The 15,810-nt window shown below is 47.8% G+C and overlaps 3 protein-coding genes across 3 annotated transcripts; 2 read left to right on the top strand and 1 right to left on the bottom strand.

The window, feature by feature from the left end:
• Positions 1–416: 416 nt before the first annotated feature.
• On the top strand, positions 417–7,303 carry N7537_002236 (type I polyketide synthase; the record flags this gene model as incomplete). The annotated part of the gene is made up of 4 exons (XM_056893294.1): positions 417–1,114; positions 1,182–3,408; positions 3,463–6,411; positions 6,473–7,303. 4 exons carry the CDS (start codon positions 417–419, stop codon positions 7,301–7,303), a joined length of 6,705 nt encoding a protein of 2,234 aa, XP_056758289.1.
• Positions 7,304–8,076: 773 nt separating this feature from the next.
• N7537_002235 (putative hexokinase) lies at positions 8,077–9,705 on the bottom strand (the record flags this gene model as incomplete). The annotated part of the gene is made up of 1 exon (XM_056893293.1): positions 8,077–9,705. One exon carries the CDS (start codon positions 9,703–9,705, stop codon positions 8,077–8,079), a length of 1,629 nt encoding a protein of 542 aa, XP_056758288.1.
• Positions 9,706–12,142: 2,437 nt separating this feature from the next.
• Positions 12,143–12,865, top strand: N7537_002234 (uncharacterized protein; the record flags this gene model as incomplete). The annotated part of the gene is made up of 1 exon (XM_056893292.1): positions 12,143–12,865. One exon carries the CDS (start codon positions 12,143–12,145, stop codon positions 12,863–12,865), a length of 723 nt encoding a protein of 240 aa, XP_056758287.1.
• Positions 12,866–15,810: the final 2,945 nt, after the last annotated feature.

The raw sequence follows: 15,810 nt of genomic DNA, 5'->3' as shown, positions 1-15,810 counted from the left end.
AGTACATAGTAGGAAATATGTAGATTGCCGCTCGGGCTGTACAAGTGGTGTAAAGCAAATGAAACAGAAGCAGGGGATTTCCGCCGAGAATCAACTTCCCACAAACAATTGCTCTATCGAATAATGTGGGACGGTACACCATTTCAGCCAAAGTCACCAATTCCGGAATAACCACCGACCACCCAATGCTAGCAGAGCATCGATGGCCCGGAGCAGAGACAGCTTCATTGAGCTGTGCACCCCCAAAATGATCCACAGCAGGAGTGCTGGGGTGGGATATTTGCAAAGCTATATAATGCATCATAGCCACTTAGGTAGCCTATTTCCCTGATTTTCTTGATGTCGTCTATTTGGCCCTTCGAAATCCTTTAGAATCGCGTTACAGTTGCCCCTTTGCACTATTCACTATGACAAACATGAACAGTGCTGATTCTGAAGGTGCTCCTCATAGCGAGCAGGGCACACCCCAACCTATCGCCATCATCGGGTATGCTTGCCGGCTGCCGGGACAAGTTACATCTCCCAATGATCTGTGGGAACTATGCACCCGAGCTCGAAGTGGCTGGTCACCCATTCCCAAAAACCGCTTCTCCATAGAAGCATTTCGCCACCCTAACCCGTCCAAGGTTGGTTCCTTCAACCCCAAGGGAGGCTATTTCCTCGACGAAGACGTTGCACACTTTGATGCTCCCTTCTTCAACCTCACCGTTCAAGAAGCTACGTCCATGGACCCCCAACAACGCTTGCTGCTGGAGTGTGCATATGAAGCGTTAGAGAGTGCTGGCATTCCCAAAGAGAATCTTGCCCGCCGGAACGTGGGCGTTTTTGCCGGCGGTAGTTTCTCTGATTATGAGCTCAATAACATCCGCGATATCGAGACTATCCCCATGCACCAAGCCACCGGCTGCACCGCCTCACTGCAATCCAACCGTATCTCATACTTTTTCGATCTACGGGGGCCCAGTATCACAGTGGACACGGCTTGTTCTTCTTCACTTGTTGCACTCCACTATGCAGTACAGAGCTTGCGAAGCGGGGAGTCTAAGGAAGCCCTCGTTGCTGGTTGTCACCTTAACCTTGTACCAGATATTTGGGTTTCTATGTCCATGTCACAGTGAGGATTTTTGTGTTCTCCAAGCCAAGCTCGGAACCATAACATCTAACTATATGAAATTATATAGGTTGCTTAATGATGAGGGTAAAACCTTCTCCTTCGACGACAGAGCCACATCCGGTTTCGCGCGAGGCGAGGGCTCTGGTGTCATAATTCTGAAACCCCTTGACGCCGCATTGCGTGATAAAGATCCCGTCCGAGCTGTGATTGTACATTCAGGAGTCAATCAAGATGGGCGAACACAGGGAATTACGCTGCCAAATAGCCAGGCCCAGGAAGAGCTAATTTGGCGGGTCTACAAAGAGGCTAATCTCAACCCGGACGAATGCGGGTTTGTAGAAATGCATGGAACAGGAACAAAGACCGGCGATCCTATCGAAGCTACAGCAGTTCATGCGTCACTTGGAAGGAATCGCACTCGGAGGAACCCGCTTTACATCGGATCGGTCAAATCCAACATTGGGCACTTGGAAGGCGCCAGTGGCATAATTGCCATAATCAAAGCAGCCATGATGCTTGACAGAGAGTTGATGCTTCCGAACGCCGAGTTCAAGAAAGCGAATCCTAATATTCCTATGAGCGAGTGGAATATGAAAGTTTTAACGACAACGCGGCCCTGGCCTTCTCGCAAGAAATATCTTAGCGTGTCTAACTACGGGTTTGGCGGTACCAACGCACATGCCGTTCTTGAAAAGGCACCACTATCGTCCAAAGCCCCATATGAAGCTGTTGAGGATGTTGAAGTGGACCCCAAACGCAAGCTGTTCTTGATCTCTGCCAACGACAAGGAGTCTCTACGCACTAGAATTAAAGACTTCGGTATCTACTTCGAACAACATCCCGAAGTTTTTGAAAAGACTCTATTCGGCAACTTTGCTTATACTCTAGGCAACAAGATGTCCCAACTCTCATACCGTGTTGGCGTGTCAGCTACCTCGCTAGATGAACTTGGAATCCGTCTTGCTCAACTGAAGATTAACCCATCCAGGGTTCTAGGCACCCCGATAGTCTCGTTTGTCTTCACTGGTCAAGGGGCCCAGTGGGCACAGATGGGTGTTCCTCTTATACATGAGTACCCTGTTTATAAGTTGGCCATAAAACGAGCCGATCAATACCTACGGGATCTAGGTGCTAAGTTCTCACTTATCGAGGAGTTCGAAAAGGATGCAAGTGCTTCTGAAATTGACTACCCTTATCTGAGCCAACCAGCCTGCACAGCCCTTCAGATTGCACTAGTCAATCTTCTGGAATCTTGGGGGATCCGTCCTGCTTCAGTCGTTGGCCACAGTTCTGGAGAAATTAGTGCAGCCTATGCTGCGGGTATTTATGACTTGGAGGGAGCCATGGCTCTGGCTTACTGGCGTGGTAAAATGACCTCCTTACTCAAATCCTCATTCCCATTCCTCAAGGGCACCATGATTGCCGTTGGCACCAGTCGCGAGGCTATTCAGCCCATGCTGAAGGCCCTATCCGGTTACGCCACAGTCGCTTGCGTGAACAGTCCTTCCAGTGTGACCGTGTCGGGAGATGCGTCCGCAATTGATGAACTCGAAAGGGTTCTTGAAGATAAGAAACTCTTCAACCAAAAATTGAGGATTGACGTTGCCTACCACTCGGACCACATGAGGAAGGTTGCTGAGGCTTACTTGACTGCGATTGAGACTATCCAGCGCTTCCCATCGGCAACGGCATCGTTCTTTTCTTCTGTATTTGGACGCTCCGCAGAGCCTTCTGAGCTTGATCCAGAATACTGGGTTGCGAACCTGACATCACCGGTATTGTTCTCTGATGCTCTCGGTAAGATTGTGTCGGATGGTGAAACACGGCCCAACCTTCTTGTGGAGATTGGTCCACACTCTACATTGAAGGGCCCCATTATGGACACTCTAAAGAGCTTGGGTCCCACCATCTCCAAGATTGCATATATACCAACCATTCTTCGTCAAGTGGATGCAGCTGAGTCGGTCTTAGATACCGCTGCTGCGGCCTATGTGCGAGGCGTAACACTCAATATGACAGGAATAAATTTCCCTAAGACCAATGCGGTAAACCGTTGGTTTTTGAGTAACTTGCCTCGTTACCCTTGGCAACATGGAACTCGGTACTGGCACGTTGCTCGTATTTCACAGAAGCATACAGGCAGAGATCGTGCCAGGAACGATGTCTTGGGAGTATTGGCAAATTACTCAAATGATCTGGAGCCAACATGGCGGAACATCATCCGCTTAGATGAGGTTCCCTATCTCCGGGACCACAAGATGCAGGGGGTGGTTGTTTACCCCATGGCAGGCTATGTAAATTCAAGAAATAATAGCTTATTTAAATTATGTTTACTGACTGTCCAATAGTTGGTGATGGCCATTGAGGCTGCTAGACGACGCGCGGAGCAAGCTGATATCCAAATTTCCCAATTTGAACTGAGGGAGGTTATTGTGGGCTCAGCGCTTGTGCTCAGTGACGACACAGATGCAGAGACCACCATTACTCTCCGCCCCTACGCTGAAGGCACTCGTGGACCATCTGATATTTGGGATGAGTTCCGTGTCTGCTCATGGAATTTAAAACGAGGATGGACAGAGCACTGTACTGGCCAGGTGCGGGTTTGCTCCGATCCGAAACAGCAGGCGGTTGCGATCTCGAGCCCATTCGAGACTCAGACCACCTACACGAAAGCTCAGATTGCCCGAATTCAGAAATCAGCTACTAATTACCTCGATACGTCCCATATGTACCAGGTGCTTAGTGATCTAGGAGCCGAATATGGTCCTGTCTTCCAGGATATTGACAACTGCTACTCCAGCCCTCACCACTCGTTTGGCGACCTGCACATTAGAGATACCCGCAATGTCATGCCGAAGGCATTCGAACCTCCCTTGACTATCCATCCCTCATTCCTAGACGGACTTCTACATTTTGCTTGGCCCCTCCTTGGCCAGGGATTGGGCCGAATGGCCCTGGACACACTTTATATGCCGACAATAATCAAGCGTGTGACAGTCAATCTCAAGGTCCCAACCACCGCTGGTGAATATCTCAAGGGTTACTGTAGTGGCAGTCCCAGCTTGCCTTCTCCCGAGCCGACCAAATTTGACCTTTTTGCCACGCAAGAGGGCACTGCAGAGCCCGTAATTACAATAGATGGTCTAGTAATGACTCCTCTCAGAAATCCAGACACTCACCGCGAAGAAACTCGCAAACTGTGCTATAAGGCTGATTGGCACCCATTGACTGAGGTTGAAAACGCCATTGGAAATATTCAAGATCGCAATGGCCTTATGGAATCCCATGACCATACTTGCATCCACGGAGACGCAAATACGAATGGAAATATAGAGCAGCAAGGCAACACACACGCAAATGGGAATCCTATTAAACCCAACCACGATCTATTCATCACCCACTTGGGAAAAGCCGATGGTATTGGTGATAAATTGAGCATTGCACTGTCAGAGCCCTCCGGGTGGCAGATTTCCATCCGAACCTTTGGTGAAATGGACTTGTCTCAAAAGCATCTTGTTATACTTCAGACTGGAGCTAGCTCTCTGCGATATCTCACCGAAAATATGTATGAGGAGCTCAAAAACGCACTGCTTAATGCTCAGGCTGTGCTCTGGGTCTACTGGACTGATTCTCCGGATGCTCAAATGACAGTCGGCTTGACTCGCACCTTGCGCTCGGAGACCTTGGCTAGGATAGCTACTCTTGGATTGGCTCCTGGTGACATCGAATACCCCGAGAAGCCTATTCAGGCAGCCATTAGTGCTCTATGGCCCACCGATGGAACTCAGCCCTCAAAGGACCTTGAGTTGAAGTCCAAAGGCTCGGAGCTCTTTGTCCAACGCGTAGTCGAAGATGATGTTGCTAATAGTTTCGTCCACAATGAGACCAACGATATGACAATCTCAACCCAGCTATTCAGTCAGCCCGGGCGATGCTTCAAAATCCAAATTGGCAATCCGGGTGCTCTTGATTCTCTCTACTTTGTAGACGACAATCCTCTACCACTAGGTGAAGATCAGATTGAACTTCAAGTCAAAGCAAGCGGCCTCAACTTCAAAGACATTGTGGTCTCGATGGGCCAGCTCGCACAGTCCTATATTGGAATTGAATGCAGTGGTGTTGTTTCCAGTGTAGGATCAAATGTGAAGAATTTTAAGGTTGGTCAAAGAGTCATGGCCATGCCAGGGGGCTGCTTCTCGACCTACGCACGATGCTCTGCGACCAGCGCTGCCGAAATCCCAGCCGACATGTCATTCGAGATTGCAGCCACGGTGCCAGTTGTATTCTGTACTGCATACTACTCTCTGTTTGACCTAGGTCAGCTGCAAACCGGCGAGCGGGTTTTAATCCACGCCGGTGCTGGTGGTGTTGGTCAAGCCGCCATAATGCTAGCGCAGATGATCGGTGCAGACATATTTGCTACAGTCGGAAGTATCGAGAAGAAACAGTTCTTAATGACTCAATACGGTATTCCCGAAGAACGCATTTTCTATAGTCGAGATGCATCTTTTGCTCGTGGCATCCGCAGAGCTACCGGTGAGGTCGGCGTGGACGTCATTGTCAACTCCCTAGCAGGCGATCTTTTGCGCGAGACTTGGGAGTGTCTTGCTCCATTTGGACGATTTATCGAGATTGGCAAGGCTGATATCACGAAGAATACCCGCCTTGACATGCAGCCCTTTGAACACAACGTCACATTTTCGTCGGTTGATCTCACCAAGGTCGGCAAGTTCAAGCCGCAGCTGATGAAGCGCCTCCTGGACGATACTTGTCGATTAATCAGTGAGGGATCGGTACATCCCGTCCTCCCGCTTTCGATCTATCAAATTTCCGATATCGAGAAGGCATTCCGTACACTACAGATCGGTAAGAGTATGGGTAAGATTGTGGTGGTTCCCCATGAAGGTGACCAGGTTAAGGTAAACAAGTACACACTATCCGGAAACAGATGTTCAGGTTTAATCGTTCACTTTCAGGCTGTGGCTCCCAAGACCAGTTCCACTCTCTTACGACCTGATGCATCCTATATCTTGATTGGTGGTACTGGTGGTCTAGGCCGAAGTATCGCCAAGTGGATGTCCTCAAAGGGCGCAAAGAACATCGTTCTTGTGTCTCGTCGAGCCACAATTAATGACAAGGTTCAAGCTCTAATTGATATCTTAACTCCCCTGGGAGTGCGGATTGTCGTCAAGGCTTGCGATGTTAGCAGCCAGGAGTCTGTTGAGGCTCTGGTCAACGAAGAGATGAAAGACCTCCCCCCTATACGTGGCGTTATTCACGGTTCGATGGTGCTTCGTGTAAGTTTCTACCATAAGGACTTATTTACATTATCTATTTTCAATCACTGACCCTATTTAGGACATGCTCTTCGAAAACATGTCTTTTGAAGACTTTACAGCGGTATCATGCAACAAGGTAGAAGGAGCTTGGAATCTGCATAACACGCTGATCAATTCCCCGCTAGAGTTCTTCATTGCCCTCTCATCCGTGGCCGGGATAATCGGCAATCGCGGACAAGCAGCATACTCTGCAGCAAATGCATTCCTGGATGGATTCATAGAATACCGCAAATCCCTTGGCCTTCCAGGAACGTCAATCGACCTAGCTGCAGTCAGCGACATTGGCTATCTAGCCAATACCGACGCCCAGCAACGCCAGGAAGTAATGAAGAATATCGGCGGCCAGACCATCGATGAGTCGGAAGTCCTGGCATTGATAGCTGCTGCTCTGACCGGTGATCTTGAACGGTCCTGTTCTGGGCAGTGTATTACAGGACTGCGAGTGGATTCGCTCGAGAACAACTTCTGGGTCCAGGATGCGAGGTTCAGCGTGCTATATGAGGCCGCTAGGGGCTCACTGGGAAGCAGCTCACAAAGTGACGGCCCGTCGGTGCCGCTACACGTCACTTTGTCGGCTGCCTCATCTAGAGAGGAGGCTTTGAAAGTGTGCTACCAGGCGCTGGCTGCGAAGTTAGCACAGGTGCTTGTTCTCTCCTTAGAGGATATGGATCCATCGATTACAGTAGTTTCGTTAGGTCTTGACTCGCTGGTAGCTATTGAGATTCGTAATTGGATTGCTCGTGAGGCCAATGCGAATGTGCAGGTTCTGGAGTTGCTGTCTGGTGGAAGTTTGATGGCCTTAGCTGAGATTATCCTCAACAAATCTCAGGCTTATACTCGTCCTGAGTAAGAGGATGATAGCATTGGAGTGGTGGGGCAGTATACGAGCAGTCAGACCTTACGTATATTTTATATGATGTGTCCTGAGTATCTGCAGATTGCCTTCATTTGAGACGCGGGCATGGTTAAATTGTGTATTATAGATATATCGTATAGATGCTAAAAAGTAAAGCTATTTTTGATAGCAGGAACTCGAGCTGGAAAGAATCAAAAACTAAAGAATTGTCAGTGGTAATAGTCTGAAATGTTACCTATCCAGATGGGCTGTAGGTTTTGTAGGGCAATTGGCAGGAGCGTAATAGAGCCAGTTCATGCAATTGGGAACTTTAAGAGACATATAGGATTGATTCCACATAGGGGTCAAGTAAAGGAAAATGGACTAGCTCGGGGAATAGAAAAGAATGGACGAAATCAAATGTGCCCTCTTGAAATCGAGAAAACGTAGGACCCGTTACTAACATGAGATGAACGAGACCGAACTCCAGGATTAAAAACCCAACAAAAGCCATATTGAGAAAGCCATGTTGATTCCAACCAGAAACTCCTTGTTGATGCTAAACGATTCGACTGTTGAAAAGAAAACGCTTTCTCCCAACTCCCATCCGGGGATGTCCATGCAGATGAGAAAAAAAAAGCCACGGAAACCCATCACATATCATGCGCCGATGGTTCAATGAATTCAATGAACACGGTTAAAAAGAAAATCACAACGAAAGAGACAGCTAGAGATCTATGCTCAGCGTTGGGTTCATGCATCACCCCGATTAACCAGCAGATTTAAGGCTAAGTGGATTTCTCAGCAACGGAGACAGCCACTGCAACTGCTGCGCCGAGAATGGCGCTTTCAGGCGCTGGGTTGAGACGGATGGAGCATCCGGCGCCAGGATACGTTTCCTCAGTCAACTGATCCAGGTAGTTCTGGCAGGTAGCACGGAAGCCAGGATACTTGTTGATGACGGCACCGTCGCAGGCGATAGAAAGGTTCTTATCCGAGTCTCCGCTCTCGATGACAGTGATTTCAGGTGATTCCTTATCGAGAGAATCGACGGTAGATGGAAGTGCGGGGGATTCCACCTCGTTACGGAGGCACCACATGCTGTGGATGGCTGTCGCCAGGTATCCAGCGGCACGGTGGGAGACTGTCTGAGAGATGCGGCGCAGGAATCGCAGGTCTTCGATGGAGGGTTGGTTGTGGAAGGTATGCTGCTTTTGCAGGAGGGTGGCGGAGGTGGAGAGGGAGGCAGAGGAGTCATCCTCAAGGCACGCGATGATGCTTGTGTCGAAGGAATATGCTTCACGCATGGAGTGTGGTAGCTCGCCGCCGAATAGGTGGGCGGTCTCCGTTGCCTCGACGATAATCAAACGTACAATCTCGCCCAGGTACCGCCCTGTGATCATGTACTCGAGCGGCTGGTAGTCGGGACGCAGATGCGTGCGGTTCAGTATGTCATCCCACCGTGTCATGGGCAGCACGCCCCCACCAAACATACTCATCTCGGTGTTGATGAGAACATGCTTGGCGTGGTCGAACCAGCCCTCCGGACGGACTCCAAATTTGGACGTTCCAATCTCCTGCACGGGGAAGTGAATCGCCATGTTGGTACCGGTACCCAGAATGAGAGACATGCGGGTCTTGGGATCGACGTAGGCACGCGACAGTAGAGCCGCCGAGCTGTCATTCACGATAGCGGCAACCTCTACGTTCAAATTGCGCTTGCGACAGGACTTAATCAAGAGATCACCCAGTTCCTGGCCTACCGTGCCATTGGAGGCTTTGAATCCCTTACCCATATGAATGACCAACCCGCTGCTGTGCGACGTCTGTTCAATGGGGAAAGACCAGGACAAACCCATCCCCAGCGGTACATCGCCACGCCCGTAGTCTGTTTCAACTTCCTTCAGGATGGTTTCGATCTGCCCAGCCATCCAATCGAAAAACTGTGTCCCCTCCAGCATCTTGAGTTGTTCGTCAATGTGTACAGAGGACACTTTCAAGATGCGCACTTCCTCATCCCGGCCATTCAATTCAATCAAAGCTACGCGAAAGGTAGATCCGCCCACGTCCAATGCCAGATATGTGCCCTTTTCCGAGCCAGCGGGAAGTGCGGTATCGTAGGATGGAAGCATGCAGCATGGGCTAGTCTGTAAACATTCCCGGAACTGTGCGCGAATCTTCTCGGACATGTCGACCATATTGCGCGTTGACAGCGGCGTCGAACACGAGGTCTCCACTTCTTCGGCGAAGTCATCGAGGCTGCGGCGTTTCCAATGGGCGCCTAGGAACGTCTTTCGGCGGCGTCGCGACAGGCCGTGGAAGAATGAGGGGAATATAATCATGTTTTCGAGTACGGCGACCACGTTATGGAACAACTCTTGTAATCTGTGTAGCACCTTGACCAGTGGTGCCGACATAGTCGGGAAAGGGAGATGGAGGAGAGGAGAGGTCGCAAACCGGGGGCGAGGAATCGAAGTTCACTATGATAAGAGTATGGAGGACCATGAAGCAAAGATAAAAAAAAGAAGAAAGATCTAAAGTTATAACCTTCGGAGGTAAGGGTTGGGGGGGGGCAAGCCGATGTGACACTCCCACTGGAGTTGTGTCTTGAGTGGATCGGTGGGAGTGGAAGCAATAATCCCCACCCGAAGAAAGTGGAAAGGAGAGAGAAGAAAAGAAGAGAAGAGGGAAAAGAAGGGTGTTGACCCTAAGCATGGATCAACATTGGCCCATTCTTGAGTTGACAGTGTCACCGTGAGTGCAACTGTTTGGGAGAAGCCGCCCTTGCGGTGTCGCAATGCGCATGGTATGGTAATGTAACGGTAATTTATTGTTCTATGGTTCTATGTTGTGCAGGTGATTAATCTACGGAGTATTACTTCTTATAGTATTATAGAGTCACATTGAAAAAAAAGGCATTTTTTATATTATACTATTCATATACAATTTAATATACAATTTAACATACCATATACCATCTACCATCTACCATATATACCACACCTGTAACAGTAGGTGGAGTGGAGTTACATGTGTCTATATAGGAGAATCAAAACAATATTATCGTGTTAATAGATGAGTATAATAAATATTTATACTAAATAGAATAAGTTATTCCAAATCATCATTTAATAAACATGTAATAAATATATAATACGGAGCACTGGCATTCCCAATGTACCCATACATACTCAATGACCCCCTTGAGTGCAACGGTGGTAGTCGGCCCAGCTAAGAGGGGGGGAACGGTTACATGTGGAACTAAATCTTCTATTTAAACCTCTCTTCTTTGATTTTTCCCCCTTGGAAAACATCTCTTTTGCTGATTTTCGCTTTTTATCTTCTTGGCAATCTGGAACCTGAAACATCCATGCTATTAAGTTCAATACCCTAATATAGGAATTATATTCGGTGTCGCACCGTATTTCTTGATACCCCGTACAATTGTTGTATACTTCTCCTTTTTAGCTCTTTTTTTTTTAACTCGACCTATATAATCTTACACTAGAACTGTAAAAGCATAGTGTCTCTAGTACTTTGATGGATCCAACTAGACTTTGCCCCTGTCACCCTGTCACAGCAGGTAACAGGGTCCTCCCTTTGAGCCTCATCAACCACGTATTGTTGAATATGATTATCGGTACCCCCCCCCCCCCCCCCCCCATCTGCCACTATTAATCACGATAATACCCTCCGAGGCTTCGAAATGATCAACATTCCATCTTGTTTCAGATCTCCAGAATCCGACTTTGCTGGCGATGTTCCAGTAAATTACCATGACATCATCAATAATCTATGTTGCAAGCATCACATCGTACCTATCTAGGTAAAGCAAAGGCAAGAGGCAACCTATAGATGAATAAACTTAATAGCTTTTCGTGCCATCTTTAGGTCTCAGCAAAATCATGATTATGTCAGTTGGGGATATATAGGACAAGAAGGCAACGATATCATCGAAGGTAACTTCGTCTACAGTTAAGGGGCGGGTCACATGAGGGCAAGGTAGGATTCCTGTATCTATAGCGGATCTTTCGTCTGTGCTAGACTCCTACGGCACAAAGTGACCCGTCAGCAGGTCGAAATGATCGAGGATCAAGCTAGTGCCCAACGAAAGGGTGTGGTCAGCTACCCTGAGGCAAGTCCAACATTAAAGAGACAACCTTGGAATGCTTTGCACTATCATGGTTCCCCAGGTCATTGCACTCACTGCTCCTTACTGATCCCGTAATCTGTACACGTCGTAGGTCATCTACACCTTTCAACATGGCCACCGAATCGTTCATCATCCGAACAGTGTAACATAGCAAAGCAAAAGCATATCTGACTGACTAGGAATACATGGTTCGCGTAAAGATTAAACCTGGCAGAGTTGGCGCACGGCACGTAGGGATCGTAGGGTTTCTTCATAGATTACAGTCCTGAGAATAACAATGAGCCCTCACAATGTCTTACGACGGATAGAAGTCTATAATCAATCCTCAATAGGCTATAAAATGCTCCAATAGGGTACATTCCTTCTAGTCTTTGTTAGCAATGTCTTTGTTCGCATCTTTGACCTGGCAAGTTATCGCCGTCACAGTTGTCTCCGAGATATCTTTGTGCCCCAAGACAATATTGTCTAGGTCTTCTCGTCTTCTTTGTGTGCCTTTCAGCTCCCCTAGTGACAATGTTCTATCCACTCTTTCTTCTAGTAAAATGGCGGTGTTTGCCTATGGCTGACCTGGCTATGGATATAAAAGAGAAGGTACATGATTCCATCTTTCCCATCCCACGCTCGGCGGTAAATATCGGCTCCAAACCCCTAGAAGTGCAGTTCTCAATCACTTATTCCGAGAAAATCTCCATTAATTGGTCATGTCCGACGCTATTACTGCCCAACCACCGGAGGAACAGCCCCCGCCATTAAAATATGACAGCCTTCAAGAAGCAGGGGCCCTGAGAGCATCGTGGATAAGGGACCCCACCCAAAACTGTCCAATTGGCCCCTCACAGCTCACGATGCAGAATATGACAGAGTCTGGATGGGGAGTCCGGCATCAAAAACGACACTTTCCACCAGACCAAATCTACGAAGAAGCCGTCGAACTGGGGTTTTCGGCGGAAAAGCTCTATCACAAGATCGTACTATGGAAGTCCGGAATATCGCGCGGACAGAACTGGGTGCATGACTACACGTTAAAAACGGGACCAGGCGTAATTTTCGCCACGGATAGCTTCCGGCCTGACTCGGCATATTGGGCGCAAATTGTGCAGGCCGTTTACCAGGATGAGCACCCTATGGAAGACCTGAAGTATGTCTTCCAGTGCAATATCATTAACCCCGAGACGATGCTATTTGTACAGAAGAGCCTCTATGTCGCAGCGAATGGTCTTGGTTGGCCAGATGATAGGCTGCGTGTCTGGGAAGAGGATACTGCTGAGTATCAGGCTTTGCTGGGTACGAGGCTTGCTAAAGGTGTGGCTTATTTGGTTCTAGGCGCTTTTCCACGAGGAACAAGACGCATTGCGAGGGTCGTGACTTGGGGAGGTCGTTATATCCCCTACATACAGATGAGGTTTGATATTGAGAAGGTTTGATTGAGGGCACGGGGTTGAGGATTGGTAGAATCTTTGGTTTGTTGCGACTTTTTTTTTCTCGGCAAAGGTAGTTCATACATAGGAAATATCACCATTGTGAAATATACCTGAATTCTAATGAATCCATTCTTCCACTATAGAACCATCCATGGCGGCTCAAGCTTACTGTAGTACCGGGTCCCAACGGACAGCATTATTCGAGCACCGACCACTACAGTGCAACGGAGGGGTTTTATAAGCTGCTTTTCTTTATTCAATCTACTTTCTGGAAAGGGACTTGGGGTCTGTCGCTATAGGAAATATCGGTGTTCTTTCTTGCACCAAGTGACCTTTTTGTTGGCCATTGTTATACAGAATGACAGAAAGTCATTTGCAACGGAGAAGATTCCCCTTCAGACTGTCTAGCTATGTGTAGTTGGTAACAGCCACGATCGCTTTAAAGACAAGAACCGAATCTGGAAAGGTGAAAGTCGACTTGTTAAGTCAACTTAATATAATGCTTCCCAGTGGGCCATACTTGATATTATGCATGGCAGACTTCGTTCGTCCAGGCCCTATTTGTAGGGGTGGCATACGCAGCAGTATAGGTGCCATGCGACAAACCCCCCTTTTGGGGTATTATTAATGTCCAAGTTAAGACTAGTAGAAAAATGAAGATACTTAAATCATTATTATAGAGGCCCTAATACCTTGAAACAAGGTAGTTACCTTGTTTCTATCAGTTGATTATATCTAGAGAGCTACTAAACTCCCTAAAAGTGGTGGTATGTATATATTAGAAAAGTTGGTAGCTTATAAATCCTCGTGATGTTCTTTTCAGATGTCTTTATATATATATATATATGTATGTAGTTATATTTTTTATACATAAGAAGCGGTCTAAAGGGATAATCAAGAATCTAGGCATCAATAATATCCGAGAAGGGGATTTTGTCTCCCATGGCACCTATATCGCTGCGCACCGGTATTATGTTCTTTCCTCCCCCGTTTTGCTAGCTTGGATTGTTTTGACTTCGTCCGTGGTATTTCGTTCGAATCAGTCAAGTTATCACTAATTTCAGTGAGCTCCAACCCGGTGTAAAAGGGGTTGACCGAGTGTTTTTAGGGTGGATGATATTCAATTGTAGTGTAAGGAGGGGTGGGAGTCACCATCCCGAGACGAGACACAACCCATTCGCACACGGTATCTAGCCTGGCTGAAAATATGAATAAGCATGAACAACCCTCTCGGTACCCATAGACGGAGATGTCGAGTACTTGCTGCTAAGCCTTAAGAATAGATATGGTCCTAATTCGTCAAGCGAGATGGCGCGTCGGCTTTTAACGTAAAAGTAGGTTGTGGCTATGGCGGACCACTTGTTCAAAGGTCGTTTTCTTGCGTCACTCTTTTGGCTTCTGTTTGTTGTAAGAAGAGACTGAAACTCGTAATTCGGAGAACTGTAGTGCTGCCAGGCTGCCAGACGGTTACCCATTGTGTTAAGTTTGGAAGTGACGAGAAAAGGGAAGGCGTGACCTTCCCTGCATAAAAGCATCTAAGGTGTCGGGGTACTACTAAATGTTGGCATTCTTGATTACAGGGCGATCTAGACCCCGATGGACACTGAAGTCCTGGCCGTTGAGGCGAGCAGTCGTAAAATACATTGGCGCCATCAGCCTAGACTTCAACGGCACGGTGGAGGGCTCGCTTCTCCACCCGCGCCAGAGTTTGGCGATTTATATCCAACAAAGACAGGAAAGCAATTTTTATCCACGTATTGCGCGCGGACGGAGGCGATTCTACCTACGTGCCTTCGATGAGATCGGCCAGTCCCATGGGCTGGCCCAATGCCTCGGCTATATTGGGCGACATGCGCGGTGTCCGCGTCAGTAATTTCCGCTTCCAGTCGTCGTGCGCTGCGGAGTCTGCTGGCAGTGTTTATACTCATCAGGGCGTTTTATACAACTGCTATTGCGTGGGTGTTAGCCATTGAGGCAATCGCACATTATGGGCCCGCAGATCTGTCATGGCTCGATCTTAGTGTGTCAGCAGGCACTACCGCCAGCCTTATAGTTAGCCGAAAGATCTGTTTGTAACTAAAGGCTTGGGGTGCGGAAGTGTTAGTTTACTTTTCTCATGCCCTGGCTGAACCTCTGATCAAGTAGTACACGTATTTGGAGCTAACATAGAATGTAAAGAACAAAGTACAAAGTACAGCAATTACTTCAAAATTGGTTCGTGGGGTGAAGGTACATTTCATGGCTTAAAGTCGGAGGCGAAGTGGAAAGAGTGTAAAGTAAACACATGGATAAAATCTCCGGGATTCATAACGATCTTCCTCTGCCGATCATCAAGTCTGATGGAGCAGCGGAAATAGGAGAAACCCCTGACGATTCCATGCTTGACCAGGTTCGGATTCAGGTAGAATGCCAAGACTCTCCCCCGAACGATCTCCTGTCACTGAAATTGGTAAAGAAATGGCCGGAGAAACCCCCGGTGATGTTTGAGGTGAAGCAGACCGACTCCGACATGCAGGCCACGCCATCATACCGAATTTCTAGTGAACAGATACTGAACGAATGGATATACGAATTCGGGGGAAATATACGAGAGGAGAAGTACTCCGCTGTGGGAACGACCATTTAGCCCTGTAGGGGACTTTTATAGGGCAAACGGCACTTCTGTTCTCCACTCGCAACAAGTGCCAAGACTTTCATTACGTTGCTCGGCGCGGCCCTCCTGGGCTTCTCTCTCTTTGGCGTCTCTTTGAGCTTCTCTCGGCAGTTTCTTTTATCTTAATTTTAATTAAATGGCTTTTATATCCTCTTAATTGCCTAGTGCTGTCGTTTCCCCCCCGCTCTTTACTGATTTCACTGACGACGACTGTAGCATCGGCTCTTATGTAGCGATATTCTTTGCCCTTCGTTTCTTTTTTGCCTTCTTTTTATTCCATTCTGGAAGATCTAAT

The sequence above is a fragment of the Penicillium hordei genome, assembly GCF_028827395.1.
Source record: "Penicillium hordei strain IBT 12815 chromosome Unknown utg000001l_segment0_segment0, whole genome shotgun sequence".
Taxonomy (NCBI): Eukaryota; Fungi; Ascomycota; class Eurotiomycetes; order Eurotiales; family Aspergillaceae; genus Penicillium; species Penicillium hordei.
This window is presented reverse-complemented; position numbering and strand designations above follow the sequence as displayed.